General features: G+C 56.8%; 1 protein-coding gene across 3 annotated transcripts in view; it reads left to right on the forward strand.

Moving 5' to 3' along the window:
* Positions 1-640: 640 nt before the first annotated feature.
* Positions 641-22704, forward strand: part of LOC109571861 (leukocyte immunoglobulin-like receptor subfamily B member 3) — a 67701-nt gene continuing 45637 nt past the window's right edge. The window contains exons 1-11 of one of the 3 annotated variants that reach the window (XM_070771831.1): positions 641-908; positions 1323-1358; positions 3453-3737; positions 3871-4173; positions 4390-4701; positions 4914-5216; positions 5845-5892; positions 6458-6580; positions 6736-6852; positions 7384-7434; positions 8361-9540. In XM_070771831.1, coding sequence (XP_070627932.1) covers positions 875-908; positions 1323-1358; positions 3453-3737; positions 3871-4173; positions 4390-4701; positions 4914-5216; positions 5845-5892; positions 6458-6580; positions 6736-6852; positions 7384-7409 — 1587 coding nt within the window. In that variant the 5' untranslated portion in view covers positions 641-874 and the 3' untranslated portion in view covers positions 7410-7434; positions 8361-9540. Of the gene's footprint in view, positions 909-1322; positions 1359-3452; positions 3738-3870; positions 4174-4389; positions 4702-4913; positions 5217-5844; positions 5893-6457; positions 6581-6735; positions 6853-7383; positions 7435-8360; positions 9541-22704 lie in introns of those variants that run through there. The other 2 variants (XM_070771832.1, XM_070771833.1) reach the window with 2 other exon arrangements.

Here is a 22704-nt window from a genome sequence, read left to right on the forward strand (position 1 = left end):
CTCTTCACTCCCTCTTCCCTAGTCCAGGGTTGGAACACAGCCCCTCAGATAGAACTAGGTTTCTGTTAATAGGAAGACTGAGCACCGGTGCTGTGTAGACCACCATCACCATCTGGCAGAGCTCCTCCCGGGAGAAGCGGCTGTTCCCTGGCCTCAGGGACAGAGGACAAGGGATTCCACGACGGGGCTCCTGTCCTGCAGGCTCCGTGTGTGCACACACGCCTCCCACCCCCAAGCCCTGTTCTCATTTCAGCTCCCAGCTGAGGGCCCCACTGGGTCCCAGGCCCAGCGCCAGGTCTCAAGGTCTGTCTCCCCATCACTCAGCTCTGGGATTTTGTGTGTGCTCACCGGCCAGCCCTGCCTCCCCCGGTTCCAGCACCGCCTGGGGAAAGGGGCAGAGAACACATGTGATAAGATATTTTTAATGCACTTGACACCTCCTGGGAATGTAACATATATCGCAATATTAAACACTCAGAGGAGGGTTTCGGAGTTTTCCATTTTCAATAGGAGGAACCGTTGGCATAAAGTGATGCAACTCTTTGCCCAAGAACAGAGTCGGGACTGATGGTCAAGTCGGTGTGCTGCACAAAGTGTGTTCTGCTCACGGGTGGAGAATGGGGCTCCCCCCTCGGGGTGCACCCGGAGAACAGTTGAGTCTCCTGGGAGCCCAGAGGGAGGAACAGCTGGGAGCCGCCCCTGGGTCCCCTTACGGGGAAGTGTGACGGGCGGAGAGGGCGCTCTTCCCCTTTGTGTGAGGCTGTTGGTTGGAAACCGCCCCATAAAGGCCCGGGGCACATCCCCTTCTCCCGTGCCGGCTGCAGGCTCCATCCCTCAGCACCGACTCTAGGGCGCGTCGGGACAGGGCTGGGCTATGGCGCCTGGGCCCTCCACCCTCCTCGGCCTGGGTGAGCCTGGGGGTGCTGGGACGGATTCCAGGGGCAGAGGGGTTCTGCTCAGCCCTGACTCCAGCCCAGGAGACGCCGGAATCCTGGGGGGCAACGTGGTTCCCCCTCCATCCCCGGGGCTGCGCCCTCAGCTTTGGCCCAGACCCAAGTGACGGGAAAGTTTCGGTCCTGGACACGGGCCGGGTGTGGGATGAGTGCAGACTGAGCCGGGCTGGCCTGGAGGAGAGGGTCGGGTTGTCTGAGATTTCTTCAGAGCGAGGAGAGGGCTTGCACTCAGACGTAATGTTGTGGGGGGCGGTGTTGGGAAATGATGGAAAGACACCCGGCCACTCCACGGCTCCTCGAGGGCCTCGGGACTGCGGCCAGTGAGGAAACCGCGAGGCGGGCATCTTCTCACTAGAGCTTCTCTTCCAGCGCTCTGTCTGGCCCAGACGGCCCGCACCCAGCAGGGTGAGTCTCCCCCAAACCCCCGCCTCCCCAAGACGGACCTCGATGAGAGCGGAGCCGACCCGGGGGCCTGGGGGCCCCGGCTTATACCCCGAGCTGCTAACAGCCCCAGGGGGGGACCCTGGCCCGGGTCTCCCTTGTCCCCCCTCTGCCCTCGATGGCCTCGCAGGGACGACCCGACCCTCAGGACCGTGCTGAGCCCGCCAGCTCGCGCCCTCCTCCCCCCGCCACCCCCGCGAGCCCAGACCGCCCCCCCCACCCCCCCGAGTCCCGCAGCCCCGTGCAAACAGCGCTCGCTTGCTGAGGACCAGCCCGGCCGTCTCCAGTCTCCTCCAGCCTCCTCCTCCAGCCTCCCCTGCACCACCCCCTCCCTCGACGCCCCCCGCCACCCCCCCCCCCCCCCGTGAGGATGGCCGCTCACTGGGTTTTCTTTCACTTTCTGAATCTCGCCCCCCAACCCGGCCCTCCCCACGGTGACTTCTCCGCCCTGCCCCTCAGCCCGGGGACAGTCCTCCACGTGTGCTCTTAGCTCAGGAACCCCCTCCCTCCACCCCCGGGGGGGCAGCTCGGCCTGGGCAGGCGCCGGGTGTTTCCCGTATTTGTGGAGCCAGAGGCACATGGAGGCCTCAGTAAACGGATGGACAGATGAATGGGAACTAGATGTGGGGGAAAGAAAGAGGGAGGGGGTGGGCGAATGAGTGAGTGAGGAGCGCACTCTGCCGGCCCCTGCCTGTAGGGACTTCCCTAACTGAGGCCAACTTCCTGCTTCAGGGCTGCAAGTCCTCCTCGACCCCCGACCCCCCACCACGACCCCCACCACGCCCCTGCCTAGTTGAGACATGTGGGGTTTCCAGAAGCCTCAGTGACAAGGACACGGAAATACACTGGGATGGAGGAAGAGAATACTGAGAAAACCCAGGGATGGTCCCTGCAGACTCACCCTGGACACAGCGACCCTCACCCGCCAGGGAATGTGGGACCAGACCTGTGCTCCAACTCCTCCACAAACACACACACACACTCATGCACATACCTGCACACACCCCCACACACACTCGTGCACATACACACACATACCTGCCCACATACACACACCCCCACACACATATATACCTGCACACACACATACACCCCACACACACCCGCATACGCACACACATATATACTGCGCACAGACACACACACACACCCATACACACCCCCACACACATACACACCCCCACACACCCATTCACACCCCCACACACCCATACACATATATACTGCTCACAGACACACACATCCCCATACACACCCCCACACACATACACACTCCCCACACACACCCACACACATATATACCTGCACATGCACACATACACCCCCCACACACCCGCATGCGCACACACATATGTACACCCCACACACACACCTGCACATACACCTACCCCCCCACACCATCTTTCCCAGCACAGGCAGTGACCCGTCCCTCAGACCCAGTGCAGGTCACTCCCACCCACTCAGAGCCCTGCTTTGCTCGTCCCAGGAATGAGCCGGGCATCCCACCCTGTGTCCCCCTGCCCCTCTCTCTGGAGTGGCCGTGGGCAGGGAGGGAGCCGCCCCCAGCTGCTCTGTCACCTCCCATGTCATTCTGAGCAAGATGTGACCAAGTCTCAGGGTCCTTACGTCAGTGGGGAGACTAACCGCAGTGGTGGGAAGTCACCTGCCCCTGGGACGGGCGGGGGGTGGGGCTGTCCACTGCGGGGGTGATGGAAGTGTTCCCAAACTGGATGCTGGTGAGGGCTGTACACCTCTGCAAGCTTCCAACAAGAAAAAGAAGCGAGAGAGTGAATTGCGTTGTGTGGTAATTCTCCACTGCTGCTGCAGCTGCTAAGTCTCTTCAGGCATATCCGACTCTGTGTGACCCCATAGATGGCAGCCCACCAGGCTCCCCTGTCCCTGGGACTTTCCAGGCAAGAGTACCGGAGTGGGGTGCCATTGCCTTCTCTGGATTCTCCACTAAAATGCGAAAATTATGCTGTGTGGTGATTCTCCACTAAGATGAGAGCCAGGGCCTGGGGGGGACGCCTGGTGAGCTTGCCTCTGATTTCCTTCCAGGGACCCTCCCCAAACCCACCATCTGGGCTGAGCCGGGCTCTGTGGTTCCCTCGGGGACCCCTGTGACCGTCTGGTGTCAGGGGACCCTGGAGGCCCAGGTGTTCCATCTGGATAAAGAGGGAACCTCAGTCCCCTGGGACAGACAGAAACCCCCAGGGCCCGGGGACAAGGCCCAGCTGGCCATCCCACAGATGACCGAGCAGCACGCAGGGAGCTATCAATGTTACTACAGCACCCCCACTGGCTGGTCAGAGGGCAGTGACCGCCTGGAGCTGGTGGTGACAGGTGAGGGACTCTCGGGGGCCTCGGGCTCTGCCCTCGGGAGGGGGTCTGCTCTCAGGGGGTGTCCCTCTCACAGCCCAGCCCTGGGTGGGGGAGAGGGGAGCCCCACGGATTCAGCTGCCTCCTTCTCTCCTAGGATCCTACAGCAAACCCAGCTTCTTAGCCCTGCCGAGCCCTGTGGTGACCTCGGGAAGGAACGTGATCCTCCAGTGTCTCTCCCTTCAGGGATTTAACAGATTCTTTCTGACCAAGGAAGGAGAAGATGAGTCCTCTTGGACCGTGGATGGAGAGCGACACCCTGACGGGCAGATACAGGCCCTGTTCCCCGTGGGCCCCGTGACCCCCGGGCACAGGTGGACGTTCAGATGCTACGGCTTTTACAGGCACACCCCCCGGGTGTGGTCGGCCCCCAGCGACCCCCTGGAGCTCCTGGTCTCAGGTGAGGAATCCCGTCCTGACCCCATACATTTGTGCAGACAAGACAATGTACTGGGGTCTCTGCTTCCAGGGGAGCCCCTGTGAGAGGGTGGGGAGAGGAGCGTGGGGCTCACAGGACAGACACACAGACTGAGACACGGTGAGGCCTGGGGCCGGGCCGGGAGAGGGGGTCCACAGGGGAAGCGGTCCCTACAACCCAGCGCGTGTCTCTCCCCAGGGCTGTCTGGGAAGCCCTCCCTCCTGACCCTGCAGGGCCCTGTCGTCACCTCTGGACAGAACCTGACCCTCCAGTGTCGCTCTGACGTTGGCTACACCAGATTCGCTCTGTCCAAGGTGGGGGGACAGGACCTCCCTCAGCGCCCTGCCCGGAGGCCCCAGGTGGGGCTCGCTCAGGCCGACTTCCCCCTGGGCCCGGTGGGCACCATTCACGGGGGCCGGTACAGATGCTACGGTGGACACGGCCTCTCCTCCGAGTGGTCGGCCCCCAGTGAGCCCCTGGAGCTGCTGGTGGCAGGGGAGGAGCCAGCAGGTCAGTCGGGGACCAGACTCTGCACAGGCCCCACCGGGGAGCCCCAGGGGTGAGGCTGGGACCAGGGGGAGGGGTCCCAGGGAGGGACAGAGAGACAGGGGTCAGGGTGGGGAGAGACTCGGAGAAACGGAGACAGCACTGAGGGGCCAGAGAGGCCCACGGAGTCTCGCTCAGGACCAGGCCCAGCGCCCGCACCCCCTTCCTCTCTGCAGGACGGCTCAGAGACAGACCCTCCCTCTCGGTGCGGCCAAGCCCCTCGGTGGCCCCGGGGGAGAATGTGACCCTGCTGTGTCAGTCAGGAAACAGGACGGACACCTTCCTTCTGTCCAAGGAGGGGGCAGCCCATCGCCCCCTGCGTCTGCGCTCCCAGGGCCAAGACGGGCGGTACCAGGCCGAGTTCTCCTTGAGCCCTGTGACCTCAGCCCACGGGGGCACCTACAGATGCTACGGCTCACTCAGCACAGACCCCTACCTGCTGTCACAGCCCAGTGAGCCCCTGGCGCTCATGGTCGCAGGTGAGGCTCAGTGGTCAGCTCTGAAGGAGCCCCTCCTTTCTAGGGTGGGAGTTGGGGGGCTCTACAGAGAGTCAAGGAGGGTCACGCAGACAGGGACCCAGGCTTCAGAGGGACAGAGGGAAACTCTCCCCCCACGCCCTTTCCCACATCCTGTCACTGGACTTCTCAGGGGTGGAGGGAAGAGGCAGAGAGCCAGGGGCAGCTGCGGGGCCGTTTCAGAGACGCGCTGAGCAGAGTGGGTTCCAGGTAGCTGCAGCCCTTCCGCAGCCACAGGGGTCATCCAGAATCCTCTGGGGACCCCAGTCCCTGACAGGGGCTAAACGTAACAGCTCCTGAAACAACGGGGTCTCTGTAAAGTGAGTGGACAACTGGCCCCAGGCCTGTCCCTGGGTCCTTGGCTGATCTGATTGAACGCTGCTTCCAGTCTCAGCACACCTGGTGTCCTGGGGGCAGTGCTGGAAGTTGGGCAGAGAAGCGGGGCAATTGCAGCCTCCAGGGGCTCTGAGGCTGATGGATGAAGGGTCGGGGTCATGGAGCAGGAGATTCTGGGGCCCAGCCTCGTGGGGGGAGCAGCAGGGCTGAGGAGGGGAGAAGCCACCCCACCCTCAACCCCTTTCTGATTCCACAGGAGGTTCAGAGGATCAGCCCGCCCCTCAGTGGAGTCAGGAACAGCAGAGTAAGAGTGAGGCTTTTGGGGAGGTGGTGGTGGGTCCGGGGCAGAGCAGGGCTGAATATGCCGCCAGTTCAGGCGTCTCTGGAGACACTGATGTGGACTCCCTCACCATCACCACCCCCCCGTGCAGGCCTCAGCTTCTTCCAGTGTAAAAGGAGAGACCCATGCCCCAGATCTTAGATTTCCTCAGTTCTGACCTGGGTGTGACCCTGCATCGGGCGAGGAGCACAGGGAGCCCCCGAGGAGGTGACTGTGGGGGCCTGTCCCCTCCACTGCAGCATGTGGGGAGGGAGGAGAGGACCCAGAGGCCCCTCCACGAAACCTACCCCTCTCCCTGCCCCCTCTGAGGTGGGGGAGGGGACGGGACAAGGGAGGACCCTCAGCTCCAAGTGAGACCCTTGGACAGCCCCCTGCAGGTGAGGGGCCCCCAGAGTAGGAAGCTGGTGTCCTCCTGGGGGCCAGCTCAGGAGGAGCTCAGGGTGCCCATGGCCCTGGTTCCAGTCCCAGCTCTGCCACCTCCAGGCTCAGTCACCAGGACCCGTGAGTGATCTCCCTCTCTGTGCCTCAGGCTCCTCGTCTGTAAAATGGGTGGGATGGGCTGGAGATGGATGCACAGACCCCAGCACAAGTCTGCACATGGCCCTGGTTCCAGTCCCGGCTCTGCCCCGTCCAGGCTGGGTCACCAGGGCCCGTGAGTGATCTCCCTCTCTGGGCCCTCAGTTTCCTCGTCTGTAAATGGGTGGGATGGGCTGGATGTGGATGCACAGACCCCAGCACGACTCTGCACACAGCAGGTGCCCAGTTAAAGGGCCCCCATGGCTCACTCAGGCATCTCTGGTGCCCCAGGACTCACGTGGTACCTGAGTGTCCTTATCGGGGTCTCGGTGACCTTCGTCCTGCTGCTCCTCGTCCTCCTCTTCCTCTTCCTCCTACACCGGGGTCAGGACAGACGCAGGAAGTCAGGTGAGTAGGGAAAAGGGTGACCAGGGCCCCTGGAGGCTAGGGTCTTCGGGCTCCACTCAAAGGGAAACCTAACAGATGAGAAGGTCAGCTTAGAAAACATTGTCCAGAGACTCGAAAACTCAGAAGGAAACACCCACTGTCAGCTCACGTGCACTAATTAAAGCCATTTCCCTCTTTTTCAATGTCACGAACACAAAACACGCACCACGAGCCCAGGCTGCCTTCTCTCCTCCTGAATCCCACGTGGAGGGCAGGGGTCACCACATCACCGGGGCCAAGCCTCTGTCCCTCTGAGGCTCTCGGAACCCCGCCCAGTGGTGCCCCTGCTCAGAAGGGTGGGGGACCACACAGCACCCGCCGCAGGGGTGTAGGGTGGGGGCTCCAGCCCTGAGGCTCTCGGAACCCCGCCCAGCGGTGCCCCTGCTCAGAAGGGTGGGGGAGCAGACAGCACCCGCCGCCGGGGTGCAGGGTGGGGGCTCCAGCCCTGAGGCTCTCGGAACCCCGCCCAGCCGTCCCCCTGCTCTGCTGCAGGTGCTGCCGTGAGCGACGCACACTGAGGTGGGGCTGCAGCTGGACCATCGGGTGAGACCACAGACCTCCTGTTGACAAACTCAGCCCAGCGCAGGCACCGCTGTGCTCACACCCCTGCTCCAGCCGCGCCCACCCCACCCCTCCTTCCCGGCTCCCTGGGTCCTGCTCTGACCCCACCCTCCCCTTGCCCTGTGACCTCATGGCCCCTTCTTCGGGGTGCCTTTCTCAGCTCCGTGTCCTCTGGCTGACCTTCTGGTGTGGGGGTGCAGCCCCAGGTCTCATGAGGACGCGTGCATCAGTGGATGGCCCATATGGCCCAGGCTCCCCTCCTTCACCCCCAGCAAAGGGCGAGGGAGAGCGGGCGCCACCCCCCAGGCCCTGCAGGTACGGCAGGTGCTCAGCTCGTGGTGAGAGGGGCCCCATGCCAAGAAGCTGGCGGAATCCCAGAATGCAAGGTGCTGACAAGGAAAGTAAATCAAGAGACGGGACTGGGCGCACAGGGCAGGCACACTTGGTAGGAAGGTCCTGAGGCGGAAGGGACAAGCTTTAGCAGGAAGACGGCTGTGTGCCAGGCCAGATGAGCAAGAGGTCTGGGCTCAGACAGAAACCAGGGCCGCACAAAGCACCCCGAGGCTCCCGGCATCAGGAGGCCCCTGGAGTTTCCATCAGGAGAGTGAGCTGACCTGGCCCGAGGTTCCAAACCTCCTCTTGGCACAGCGGGGAGCTGGCTGGAGGACGGCGGCGGACCCAGGAGGCGCCTGTCCTGCCTCACTGTCTCCCTCCAGCGTAACAGGCCTCCAGGAGGGGACGGGCGCCCTGTGAGCCCCCGAGATCACGAAGGCGGGAGGCGCCCAGGCCCCCCCCTCGCCGTCCTCCCGGTTGGGGGGATTCCGGGAAGGATGGACAGACACACAGCAGATGGGTCCCTCCTCTCCGGGCCCCCAGGTGCCCCATCTCACACACCTTCCCCCCCGCAGGCTGTCACATCTGAAGCCCTCCAGGACATGACCTACGCCCAGCTGAACCACTCGACCCTCAGAAGGGGGACGGCCATACCCCCTAGCCCCCTGGCGGGGGAGCCCCAGCAGACCCCAGTGAGCATGTGGCTCTCGCTGTTCGCTAGCCCAGGAAGGACCCGACCTCAGGCTCCAGAGATGAGATCTCAGGGACCCCAGGAGGCACGGGAGCTGCCAGCAGTGGACACAACCTAACGACCAGCAGCCAGTACCTGGGCTCCTAACAGACCACCAGGAGCCCCTGGGACCCTTTCGGGTCAACTTGTACCCTCATAGATAACCAATATCCTGACATTCATGAAATAATGCAACAGACTTGTCTAAAATCGTGTGTGGATGAAAAGAAAACTGGCTCCAAGCTCTACTCCCTCCTGGAGGCTGAAGGGGACAGTCTCACTGAGTTTCTTGGAATAATGGAACTTATTAAGCTGGTGGGAATCGGGCTCCCTGTCAGCTGAGGGTCCTGCCCAGCTTCCAGCAGCTGTCCCAGCCCTTGCCTTGTGGGTCCTCGCTTCATCTTTGAAGCCCAAATGGAAGATGAGACTTGCTGCCTCTCTCTGAACGCGTCTGCTGCTCCCCTCTGCCACTGCTGAGGACCCGGGTAACTCTTTGGACCCCCCTAGCTAATTTAGGATCATGCCCCCTTCTTCTCTCAGCCGCAGCTGCATGATCCTTCTTGCCATGTGAGGTAACACGCCACAAGCTTGGGGAATAGGAAAGTAGGTATCTTTTGGGGGGTCTTTATTCTGCCCATCACACACTGTAAGTGCGTGCACCATTCAATGGTCACTCGTAAACATATACAGTTGTGCAGCCATCACACAAACCAGTCGCAGAACACATTTCTCCATCCCTCAAACTTTGCTTGCCTGTCTGCAGGTGCGCGCTGATCTCTGCCATAGGTGGCCACTGATTTGCTTTTTGTGTTTATAAATTTGCTTTTTAGGATATTTCATACAAATAAGATTAAAAATATTGAGTCTTTTCATCCAGGCTGTTTTCCTAAATTTAGCATAATTTCTTTTGAATTTTTTTCCTTGTGTAGCATTGACCTATAGCTTCTTTTTTTCCTGTTGACTATATTCCAGGGATTGTATGTACTGTGTTTTGGTCATTCATTTACCAATTAATAAACATTTGAATTGCATCCAGTTGTTGACTATGATGAATAAGCTCGCAAAAACATGTTCCACTATGTCTGTGCGTGTACAAAGATAAATGTGTGCGTTGAGAACCAAAACCAAAAAGCAAACATAACAAACAGCAAGACAACACAGAAGCTGGAAACTGCTTTCAGTAAATGACAATGTAGACAATATGCATCAAGGGTATGAATTTAAAACACCAATATGTGCAGGAAAAAGATGATGAATTCAGAAGATTTAGAACCGTGAATGAAGATATTACAAAAGCCTAAAAAAATCAATGACCTCACCACTCACACCAACAATTTAGGAAGGGATAGTAAATTATTTCACTTGAAGGTAGAAGATGGGAATAATAATGCAGACAATCAAGAAGTAGAGAAAATCAATTAAGGCAAAAAAGCACACTCATTCTTGACAATAGTCATAAATCCTAACCACCACAACCCAGGTAAAAAGAGAGAAACCGTATTTTTTAATATCATGAACGAAATCGCAGGCAGCAGCACAAATCCTACAGAATTTATTTGGTGACAGAACATGAAACATTTGATACCAACATCCAGAAAATGAAGAGGAAATGGAAATATTCAAGTGTACAATTTCCTAAATAGACTTAAGATTAAATGGAATATTGATCACTTTATTCATTGGCTTGGTGATCAAGCGCCCATGATTGAACTATGTAGAATCCAAAAAAGTCGAAATGAGAGACAAGGAAGGTACACTGGTGGTTACTAGAGTTGGTGTGAGCGGAGGGGGAGATACTTTGGTCTAAGGGCACAGACTTGTGGTTATGAGCTGAATAAGGTCTGGGCATTCGGCATAAGGCAGGGTGATGATAGCTAGTAACACTGTATCACATTTCGAGTGTTGTGAACAGACCCTAACCACAAAAAAGGAAATAGTAGCCGTGATGATATGGAGCGGTTAAGTGAAGCTGTGGTGGTAACTAGTTCCACGTGTGTATCAGTTCGGGATGCTTTGCTGGAGATTATGTATTCATTTTCTTAACAAATGACTGACTGCCTTTATCTGACTGTGCTGGGTCTGAGGTGGGGCCCGTGGGATCTTTGATCTTCTCGCAGCAAGCGGGACATGCAGTTGGGCATGGAGGGGTCCCGGGAGCCCCCACTCCGCCCCTCTGCCTCTGAGGAGGAGCCCTCAGTGGAAGGACCGGCTCCTCCCTCTCCCCCGTCCCCACCGGGGGCAGGGGCTCCCTCTGCTCTGACCACTGTGGTGTGCACGCTGACACAGCCCTGCAGTGTGAGCTCCTGGATTTCAAGGAGAAATTGGCTTTGTTACTAGAGTCCTGTGGGGCCCCGTATCCAAGGGTCCAGAGACCCTCTCTTCACAGACAGAAGGCTTCAGCCTGTAGACACCCCTAACACCAGGGGGTCACAGGGCTCCCCTTGGCGACCGTGGCCCTGGGTTAGCCCAGATGGAGGGTCTCGGGGGATTCCTGGAAAGGATGTGGAGCTGAAGCGTCTGGCGCCCTTCTGCCCTCGATCCTCCCAGATGTCACTGCAAGGCTGTCCCCAGACTGGTCACCATCCGTCCACACACACTGTGCTCCCCACCGATGGCAAGGCTGGGGCCTGTCGTGGGGCTGAAGCAGAGGGTCGGGGGAGAACTCACCCACCTTGACCTGGTCCCACAGGCCCCAACAGGGCCCTGGAATCGAGTGTAGGGATAATATGCATAACAACTACAAAATAAAGGGGGTAAGAACAATGTGACCTGTAGATTTATACGGTCTCTACTCTTCCCGTGAAGACGTAAAATTCTCTTTCCATGTAAAGCTGGGTACGTACCTGATAATCTCTAGGACAGCCACTTAAACAGCAACGAGGTGTAGTTACAGCACCAATGGAAAAATTAAAACGGAATGGTAAAAACATTTTTAAATCCGAGGAAAAGCAGGAAAGGGTAAACAGAAGAACAAGAAAGAAGAGGAAGAACATTTTAAAAGATGAGATGGTAAACCCAAACAACAATCTTATCAGTAATAACATTATATGAGAATGTGCCAAACACAGCAATTCAAGGACAGAGGTTGTCAGACTGGTTTAAGAAAAGACCACCGCCACCAAGACCCTACACTATGAAGTTTAGGAAAAGCTCACTTCAAATACAACATATAAAAGTAAAAGATATGAAGGAATCTTGGAAACATTACTCCATGTGACGTCAGCCTGACACAAAGTATCTCCTACTGTATGATTTTCCTGACATGAACCGCTGGGAACAGGCAAATCCCTAAAGGCAGGAACTGGAACGGAGCTGACCAGGGGCTGGTTCTAAGAGGACCTAAGGGATTCTCGCTTAACGGGTACAGAGTTTCTGTTTGGGCTTACAAAAATGTTCTGGAAGATGGACAGTGGCCATGAATGCCAGCATGGTAAATGTGCTTAAGGCCGCTGAACTACACGCTTTAATCATGTTTCAACAGTGGAAAATATCAGTGTATAGGTTTTATACCATTAAAAAAGTAGAAGGATTAAAAATATACTATGCGAAGTCTAACCAAAAGAAAACTTAAGTGGTTGTATTGGATCCTATTTACCACAAATGGCCACAGACCTGGTGAACGGAAAGACTTACATGATCTTACAGCTCCAGGGGTCAGGAGTATGGAATCGGGCTCACTGGCGTGAGGTCAAGGAACAAGAAGTTTCATTTAGTTCATCTCAGCCCAGGACCGGAATTCTGGAAGGCAGCTGAATTCTAAATATTGATCATGTGTCCAGCAATGTTAGGAAACCACTTTTAAACCTTTTTCTTTCTTTCTTTCACTGCACCAGGTCTTTGGTGGGGCCTGTGGGATCTAGTCCCCCGACCAGGGATCAAACCCGGGTCCCCTTGCACTGGGAGTGTGGAGTCTTAGCCACTGCAGCAGCAAGGAAGTCCCAGAGAACTCCTTCCTAACTAGAGCACAACATCTCCGTGTTTCTTTGTTTTCTGTGCACACAGGAGCGCAGTCTCGGTGACGCAGTCTGGTTCTCGCCCTCTCCAGAGCCGCGCGCTCTGGCTGGTCTCACTTCCTTGGTAGGTGCTGCTTTGTGCGGGTGAGAGCCGTGGTCGTGAGGACACACATGGATCCTTGCCGGGCACAGAGGAGAGGACCCCCGTCCTCACCTTTACAAGTGGCGTCTAGGGCTAGTTGTTAAACGCGCCTTCACCAATGAAAGGAAATCCCCTTTACTTCTGATGTGCTTTTACTTCCAGCAGAAACCGTTAGCATATTGTATCAAAGGCTTTGCCTACATGTGTTGAGGTGATTATTCTTTTCACTTGTTGTATCGATAGATTGCATGATGTGATAGATTCTTAAAACTTTAAGTTACTCTGTCCATCCAAAAACAAACAAACCCACAGTACGGTCACAAGTAACGTCCCTTGAACATGTCGCTAAATCTGGCTTGTGTACACTGTTCATGGATTTACACCCAAGCCCACGGGAGAGATCATCCTTTCCCTTTCCCGTTTAAAATTCCCTTGTCAGATTTCGGTGAGTATAGCCTTCTGGCCTGATAAATGTGTTGAAGTGTTGAGGTATATGCCTCCTTTTTCTGTTTGAAAGAAAAGTTTATGCAGTTACAGAGTGTGTGTGTGTGCTTAATAAGTACACAATAGTTTGGGACTTCCCTGATGTTCCAGTGAGTGAGGCTCAATGCCCCCAGTGCAGGGGCCCAGGTTCCATCCCTGGTCAGGGAGCTAGATGCCACTTGTCACACTAAGGATCTGCAAACCGCAGCTGAAGACCCCAGTTGCCACTGGAGAGCGAAGACTTCGAGCGCTGCCATGAGGACCCAGCACAGCCAGCTAAATTACACAGAGAAATATTTCAGTTTTTTTTTTTTAATTAGTACTTATGTATTTGGAAGAACTCACCAGGGAAGCTTCCTGAACTGACACACGCATCGGAAAATGGTTACCACATAGCTTTACTTAAGGCCTCCAGCTCATCACTTGGTTGCCATTTCTTCATGATGAGAACATTTAAAGATCTACTCTCTTCACAAGACTCGAAAATGCGATACAGTGTTACCAGCTATAACTGCTGTGCTGTATATCTGATGCCCAGAACTTACTCACCTTGTAATTGGGAGACTGTGGCCTTGACCAGAACGCCCCCCTCTTTCTCCCTCACTCCAACCCTGGTCACCGGCAATCTACCCCATCTGCCTCAGTCTGACTTCTGTAGATTCTACATACCGCAGTCGTGGGCGTTTGACTACAGAGTCAATGCATAAGGCAACAGAAGGGCCGGTCAATCTTACATTCGAAGCTTACCACTTGAAATTGTACACTTGAAGGTGACCATTTCACCTGTATCTTCTATGTCGGCACGTTTCAAAATGTTTCACAATGTTCTGTCACTGTCTTTATAAAGTCCGTAGAATCTGCGGTAGTCTTGGCAATTTCTTTCATATATTAGAAATGTGTGGTTTCTCTCTTTTTACCTTGGGCCTGGTGGCCAGGGTTTATGAACGTTGTCAAGAATGAGTTTCTTTTTGCCTTAACTGATTTTTTTCTACTCTGTGGTTGCCTTCATTTTTAGCTATCTTTGTCACTGTTATTCCCAAATTGCACCTTTATTTGAAAATTTTTTCTACTTTCCCCTAAATTCTTGATATGATAAACCAGGTCATCGGGTTTCTTCTAGACTTCTCTGGTATATTCATTCACGGTCCTCAATTTTCTCAGTTCATAGGTTCCACATGTATCATGCACTTTATCATTCGTCAAAAACATTTCCTATCATCTTTTTTGCTGTTTGTTTTTTTGTTTGGATTTTTGGTTTTGGTTTTCAGATAACACATTGACTTTGAGATGTCCGTTGCATTATTTCCCAAATATGAGGATATTAGGTATCCTTGAGGGTAGAATTAGGTGATTCCCAAAGGGTCCCAGGGGCTCCTGGTGGTCTGTTAGGACTGGCTGCTGGTCATTACATGCTATCCACTGCGGGCAGTTCCCATGCCTCCTGGGCTGCCTGAGATCTGGTCCCTGGAGCCTGGAGTCTGGATCCTTCCTGGGCTAGTGAATGGCGAGAGCCGCGTGCTCACTGGGGTCTGCTCGGGCCCCCCACTGGGGGCCAGGGGGTGCGGCCATCCCCCTTCTGAGGGTCAAGTGGTTCAGCTGGGCGTAGGTCACGTCCTGGGGGGCTTCGGACGTGGCAGCCTGCAGGGGGAGGGGAGGTGTGTGAGATGGGGCGCCTGGGGGCCCGGAGAGGAGGGACCCATCTGCTGATGGTGTGACCGACCATCTGTCTGTCCTCTTCCCCGTCTGTCCTTCGTGTCCAGCAATCCCCCCGACAGGGAGGAAGGAAGGGGAGCACCTCCCCACCTTAGTTTCGATCTTGGGGATTCACCAAAGTGTCCGTCCCCTCCTGGGGGTCTGCAGCCCGCCTGTCTGCTGGAGGGAGACAGAGACACAAGAGGCACCTCCTGGGCCCACCGTTCCCTCCTCTAGTCAGCTCTCCTCTATGTTCCCAGATGTTTGTTCAGTTGCTCAGTCGTGTCTCACTCTTTGCAACCGCATGGACTGCAGCACGCCAGGCTTCCCTGTCCTTCACTATCTCCTGGAGCTTGCTCAGACTCATGTCCACTGAATTGGTGATGCCATACAACCATCTCACCTGCCGTCCCCTTCTCTTCTTGCCTTCAATCCTTCCCAGCTACAGGGTCTTTCCAGTGAGTCAGCTCTTCACATCAGGTGTCCAAAGTATTGGAGTTTCAGCTCTAGCATCAGTCTTGACAATGAATATTCAAGGTTGATTTCCTTTAGGATTGACTGGTTGCATCTCCTTGCAGTCCAAGGGACTCTCAAGAGTCGTCACCAACACCACAGTTCAAAAGCATCAGTTCTTTGGCACTCAGTCTTCTTTATAGTCCAACTCTCGCATCTGTACGTGACTACTGGAGAAACCATAGCTTTAACTAGGTGGACCTTTTATACGCTGTCTAGGTGTGTCATGGCTTTACTTCCAAGGAGTATGGCTGCAGTCGCTGTCCACAGTGATTTTAGAGCCCGAGAAAAAAAGTCTATCACTGTTTCCATTGTTTCACCGTCTATTTGCCATGAAGTGATGGTACCGGATGCCATGATCTTCATTTTCTGAATGCTGATTTTTAAGCCAGCTTTTTCACTCTCCTGTTTCACCTTCATCAAGAGGCTCTTTAGGTCCTCTTTGCTTTCTGCCATTAGGGTGGTGTCATCTGCGTATCTCAGGTTGTTGATATTTCTCCCGGCAATTCTGATTGCAGCTTGACCTTCATCCAGCCCAGCATTTTGCATGTACTCTGCATATAAGTTAAATAAGCAGGGTGACAATATACACACAACCTTGACATACTCCTTTCCCAACTTGGAACCTGTCAGTCATTCCACGCCCCATTCCAACTGTTGCTTCTTGACCTGAATACAGGTTTTTCAGGAAACAAGGCAGTCTGGTATTCCCACCTCTTTAAGAATTTTCCCGTTTGTGGTGATCCACACAGTCAGAGGCTCTAGCATAGTCAACGAAGCAGATGTTTTCCTGCAACTCCCTTGCTTTCTCTACCATCCCCCCACTGTTGGCAATCTGATCTCTGGCTCTTCTGCCTTTTCTAAATCCAGCCTGAACGTCTGGAAGTTCTCGGTTCACATACTTTTGAAGCCTGGCTCCAAGGATTTTGAGCGTAATCGTAGGTACGCCTCTGCAAGTGTGTGCACTGCCATCGGCCAAGGCGGCTCTGCCTTATTAGGGAGCGGGAGGCCAGGGCTGGCTGTGGCCTGCTCGCGGCTGGTCCTGGCGGGGCGGCTGGAGCCCCAGTCAGTTTCCAGTCTGCTCCCTCCAGAGGAGGCAGGTCTGCCCACACGCTCTCAAGGGCAGAGTCTGGGCTTCCTTCAGCCCTCTGGTAAGCCCTGCTGGGGTGCAAGCCAGCAAAGGTGCCTCCTCCCCCCAGCACTGGTACTTAGGGCTGAGGTGCTCCATGTATGACTCAGACCCCCGCTCCCCAGGGAGACCCCCTACCCTGTGATACCTGCCGTGTCCTCCGTGTTCCCTGCCATGGCGGTAGGTCATTCCAACCCGACTCCACGTGGGTCTCTCGACAGCCTGGCCGTGCAGCGCTGTCCCCAGGCCGATTTCCACGAGCCTTGCTCTGCGGGTAGCTGAGGTTTTGAGGTGCTGGTGGAGGGAAGTGAGCCAGAGTCTTCCTATGCTGGCCTCTTGGTCTCCTCTCCTGCCTCCTGTTTAAATACCTTGGATCGCTTTCCTCCTCCGCGGGTATCATTTCTAGTTTCCTGACTTCCAGCTTGCTGACTCTCTCTTCCACACGGGCTGCTTAGTTACCAGAGCTCTCCGGGCATTCTTCATCTTGTTCACTGAGGTCTTCAGCTCCACCACTTCTGTTTCCTATTTGTTTTAGAATTTCAGTCTCCTTGGTGATGCGTTAGTTCAGTTCATTCATCACTTCCCTGAGCTCGCTGAGCGGCCTCGCACAGCAGCTCCTCTGAAGTCTCCATCAGATCGGAATGCTTCCCGAGCTTCGGCTCCTTTCTTGAGGGACTGTCCTTTTTCTGTCTGTGGCACAATGTCACCATGCTTCTTCCCGCTGCCGCCTCGAGTGACTCCTGTCCTGGGGCCCCTTTCTGCTTGATTCAAGGACTCGACACCGTGGAAATCGGAGGACTGCCTTCTGTTTTCCAGTAGGTGGCAGAGACACACCACAGGTCTGGGGTTTCTCTTGCCTGAGTGGCCGGAATGTACTTGAGAACCGATGCCTCCCACCCTCCGGTGCCTCTGTTGGAGGCCCCATCTCTGACACTAAGCTGGTGGCCCCAGGGTCACCAGTGCCTGGGTCCCCAGGACGGCGGGCTCCTCCCCCAGTCTGGGGACCCTGAGCCGCAGGGTCTGTCACCGTGGAGTGAAGCGGGGAGACGTGCGCCCTGCCCAGTGCCGTCGGGTTTGCGGGCTCCACAGCTGCAGATGGGGAAGTCCCGGGAATCTCTGCGCCTGGTGGGACATGGCCCCAGGCACGTGGCTGGCTCCCTGTGATCGTGGGGGCCCTGCGAGGACAGGAGGCCCAGGTTTGGTGCGCTGCCTCCCCTCTGGGGCTGCGGGACCCCCAGCTGTGGCCAGAGGGCGGGGATCGTGGGCACCCACCCAGCTGGGACCCTCCTGAGGTGTCCTGCACGCCTCCCTTCTCACCCAGCACCCCGGCGTGTGGGACAGAAGCCCTTGGTTGAGCTGTGGGTACTTCCCTGGTTATAGACGGAAGGGGAGAGTCAAAGGGCGCACCCCCACCTGCCACGCGGGTGTCCCTCTGCTGCACACTGTCTGATATCCACTCATCTGTCATCGATGATTGCATCCGGCACCCACAGGGGAAGCAGCTGTCCAAGTCAGCATCTGCCCACAGACTTATCCAGATGGGTTTGGAAAGACCATAACCCTCCCCTGCAGTGGAAGACTCTTGCGGTGGTGATGCCACAGCTGCGCTCCATGTCAGGATTCTTCCTTCTGTCTCCTGGGACGCAGTGACCACATCCTTTTCATTTCTCAGATCCCCGGATGCTTCCTCCCAAACTCCACAAATGACTGCTTTTGTTCCTCCATGATTCGGGCAGAGTGAACTCTTACGACACATGTGGGGGAGGGGGGTGTCATTTCAGAGCAACCGAGTGAGGAAAGGGAGGAAGCGGCCTTCAGCCATCATGGAAGTGGTGGTACCGCATCTTGCATTACAGCGTGTGACTCTGTGTGTGTGTATGTGTGTGTGTGTGTTTTAATACCTTCCAACAGGAGGGTCATTTGGGCCTGAATCCTGAAAGGTCTGCACAGTTTGGTGTGAAGGGTGACACCCAGCTTTGAAGGGGACGCTAAAGAAACAGAAATACCTCAAGTGATTTCTCCAAGCAGATGGAGAGACCAGCCCGCTGGGCAAGAACTGTGCGAGGTAAAACCTGGCTCCCAGGCCCAGGAGGAAGAGCTGCCCTCCCAGGTGAGTGGAAGAGCATCGCGCCACCCCGACTCGGGGCCTGCTGCCCCCACCCCGGGGCTCACCGGGTCTCCGCCAGCCAAGGCAGCCAGTGAAGCCCGTGCTCCCGGGTCTGGGCTCCCGTCCCGAGTCCACCCTCCACACAGCACCTTGCTACCTGCCCCTTCAGAACTGTGTCCCACTCAAACTCCTCACCAGTTTCAGGGCGAGCTCCAAACTCTTCTAAGTGAACTCAAGGCTGTTCATCATGCCCCAGAGGAGGCCCCCAACCTCAGCTCTCACTTCTGTTCTGCTCCAAACCCGAAGGCTGCAGTCACACCACAAACACACACACACTCAGACGACTTCACACAATGGTGAGCCATTTAACACACGTGTGCTTTCCCATATCTGCTTTTTTTAGGGTCATCTAGACCTGGCCGATCCATTCCCATGTCTCCAGTTGAAACTCCATGGGAAGAGTAAAACCGTGGTTATTTCTTTGTCTTTTCTGATTCTTTTTGTGACTGCTACAGGGTACGCCAGGGACACACAGTAAATCCTCGGTGAGCATTTCTCTACCGGTGTTTTACGCGTTGCTGGAGTTCAGTTGCTGCTGAGTGTTTAATTTACACGTTGGATTTCTCTAGCCTATTTGCAATACAGTGGCACACATGATCCTCATGAAGCAATCGGAGCCTCACGGTGCATTATGTCTCTGTCATAATCCAGGGCCCCTGCGCCTGGGGCAGCAATGCATAACCTCCACCGCCTCCCCCCTCCTCCTGTCCACACAGTCCTTGTGTCTCCAGGGCTCTCTGGAACTTTCCTTCCTCTCTGGAATGGTCTCACTCTCACCCCAGGTCTCCACCTCCTCAGAAAGCCACTCCCTAAACCATAGTCCACTCTGGCCCTCCGAGGCCTCCCACCCCCCGCCACTGCCTTTCCCCTCGCCTGGGGTCCTGGAGGGGCAGGCGGCCAGTGGGAGGGTCTCGGGAGGCCACACGGCCATGCAGGGGAGAGGGGAGTGAGGTGGAGACCCTGGGTCAGCCCAGCGCAGGCCCTCCTGGGCTCATCCCCTGGACACTCTCAGGGCCCGGCCCCCACCCCCAAGGCTCCAATTCAACAACTGGGGAGTCCGGTTCTCTTTGCTCAGAGGGATCCCAGGCCACCGGAGCAGTTTCAGAGTATCTCAGAGGAGCCAGGGCCCCTCAGATATCTGAGGACAGGCTGGTTTCCCGGGGGGTAGAGAGCTCTTGGCTGGCCTGCAGAGGATACAGACTCCATCCCATGCAGAGGCCCCCCAGTCACTCGTGTTGAGGTCCCCAAAGCCTCTGTTGGTTGGTAAACAGGAGTGGCAGTGACGGGGTGCATTCAGTTCTCGCTCAGGACAGGCTGGGGCACACAGCGCCAAGGAGACAGGCCACGCCCATCAACAAGGAGCCCCCAAGCCCCACGCTGGTGTCCAGCTGGGGCACAGTCCTGGACTCCACTTCCACGATGTCCCTCTCTGAACCTCAGTGTGCTGGTCTGCACAGTGGGTGGAGCCCGGCAGCATTCTCCCGTCGCCTGTCTGCTGGGAGAGTTGGTGGAGGTGGACGCTGGAACCGCAGCCCAAGTCTGCACCCAGGAGTTCTCAGCTGCGTGGCTTCACTGGCGCATTCGGCAGGTCGTCGCTGTGCCCAGGGCCTTGGAAAGCGTTCTGACCGTGGCTCGGTGCCCTCATCCCCTGCTCCCCCCGCCTCCCTCCTCTGACGGGAGCCCCATAGAAAACGCAGCAAGTCAGGTGAGAGTGGATGGGGAGGCCTGGCGCCAGAGACCTAGGAGGGCACCCTCCGGAGCCCCGCACCAGGGAGAGGGGCCTGCGTTCGGTTCTGAGCGCCCTGCCCGTTAAACAGTCTAAAGTTCCTAGAAAGCTCCTTCCATCCCCACTTCACTCCCTGATCCTCTGGACAGAGATCCGGGATTCCCGGGAAGAAGGAAAGTGGGGAAGGCGCTCCTGCATGGAGGTGGCAGGGGGCTGGCTGGCATCCGAGGGGCTGCCCCGGGATGGCAGGGGCACCCCGGGCGGGTACCGCGGCTCAGCGGGAGCAGAGCAGCGGGAGCGGGCGCGGGGTGAGGAGCGGCGGCGGGATGGGGGGTGGGGGTTGGCGGCTTTAAGCGAGTAGGTGAGTATGCGTCCAAGGAGCGGAGTTACGCAATGGCTGTGAGGAAATCTCAGACTTGCTAACACAGTTGGCAAAGAATGCTCGGAGGGGGGCTACTGGCTTTCGAAATGTCAGTACAACCTCATTTTTAACAGATAACTTCTGTAAATGACTATAACACACAGAAACAGTCTGACGGATGTAGACAACGTATCAGTAAGGGGATTCAGAGGCATAAACCTCTATGCATAAAGTAAATGGGACCCGGAAGCGCGGGAACCCTGAATTGAGACAGCAGGAGAGGCGGGGCCGAGGGAGAGGTGAGCTGGGAAGCCTGAGGCGGAGGCGCCCGCCCTCGGGCCTGTCTGCCCGGCTGCCCCAAGCTGGGCTACTGGAAGATGAAAGAGACTCTGCAAGACTAGCCTGAGCCTCCTGGACCCAGCATAGCCCCCGCTTATCCAAGTCCCAGGCGGCAGCATCCTCGTTGGTTCCCAAACCCCCAAAGAAAGAAAGCAGAAAGTGAGGTCGCCCAGTCGTGTCCGACTCTTTGCGACCCCATGGACTGTAGCCCGCCGGGCTCCTCTGTCCATGGGATTCTCCGGGCAACAATACTGGAGTGGGTTGCCACTTCCTCCTCCAGGGCATCTTCCCAACCCAGAGGTCAAACTCAGGTCTCCCACATTGTTGGCAAACTCTTTGCCTTCTGAGCCACAAGAGAATCCCCCAAACCCCGACTCAAATCAGGTGGAGGGTTTGGGCCGGATGCTGGGTCAGGGACCACAGTGCCCCCCGGATGCCTCCCTGTCCCTCGGGCCGCTTTTGACGCCTCAGCTCGTGAAGAGGAGGAGGAAAACCCGACGATGAAGGTGAAGGTGAGGAGGGGGAAGCGGCAGCTTGGAGGCCACCCCCCAGATGGGCTCAGCTGGGGGCGTCCCAGGGGCCTCGCCCTCCCCGCCCTACTTATCGGAAAACCTGTTTGCAGCGCCGACCTCACAGAGCTGTGAGTCTTCCGGATGCTGCTGTACTCAGAGAAGCACCTCGATGCCACTCCACTGCAAGCTTTGGGGTGCCACCGGGGCCGGCGGGGGAACCTCACACACCCCAAGGGCCACCTTTCACCCCGGGAAGGGGCTGCGACGCCACAGGTGCCCTCCCCCTGCTGTCGTTTTGACTTCCCCGCGGGGACCACCTCCTCCCCTGGCCCGGTCTGCTAGGTGCTCTCATGGCTGAGGAGGGGGTGACAGGGTCTCCACCAGAGCCCTCTCGGGCCCCCGTGGAGGAAGGTGGATTAAGCTGGACTCCAGTGTCTCCTCTGGGCCCTGACCTGGGTCTCGTCTCCTGGACTCTGCCCAGCGGCTTTGGGGGAACCACCTGGGCCGCAAGGAGAGTGAAGTCTGGCACCCTGTGAGGCCAGCATCCTCATCAGCAGTGCGTGAAGGGCTGGGGACTGCGTGGCCCAGGAGCTCTTCCAGGCCCGGACATGGGCGCTGTAGGAGAGGCCGAGCAGCCTGGGGGAAGCTGGGCAGGACAGCACCCCAAGGGAGAAGCTTGTCTGCTGTGTGCAGAGCATCTCGGATGAATTCCTTCAGACAGATGGCAGCCTCGTCCTCCTCAGCACAGGTGAGGGCATGGAGCAACCGGAGGACATTTCCTGCCAGAATTGTCTGTACCGTCCAGGAAGGGCTTGGGGCGGCGATGGAGCCAGCCATACCCGCGGATGCCAGGCAATGCCCAGCTGAGGGGCCTCCCGTCACCCATAAGGGCATGTGCCCACCACAGGTGGCTCGGGGACTCTGTCCATGGACAGAACTGGCTCAGCGACCCAGTGGCGGATGTGGGTGGAGACCTGGCAATGGACACGGTCCCTGAAAAGGTGCACTTCTCCAGCAGTTTCTTCTACGATGAACTGCGTACCATGGGTCATGACGGAGTGAAAGGGCGGGCCGAAGACGTGGACATCTTCAGCAAGGAACTGTTGCTAGCCCCGTGGGCCCTCATCTCTGCTGACGTCAGGCGGCACACCTGTTCTGACTCGCAGCGCACC

Source organism: Bos indicus, chromosome 18 (assembly GCF_029378745.1).
Source record: "Bos indicus isolate NIAB-ARS_2022 breed Sahiwal x Tharparkar chromosome 18, NIAB-ARS_B.indTharparkar_mat_pri_1.0, whole genome shotgun sequence".
In the NCBI taxonomy this organism is placed as follows: Eukaryota; Metazoa; Chordata; class Mammalia; order Artiodactyla; family Bovidae; genus Bos; species Bos indicus.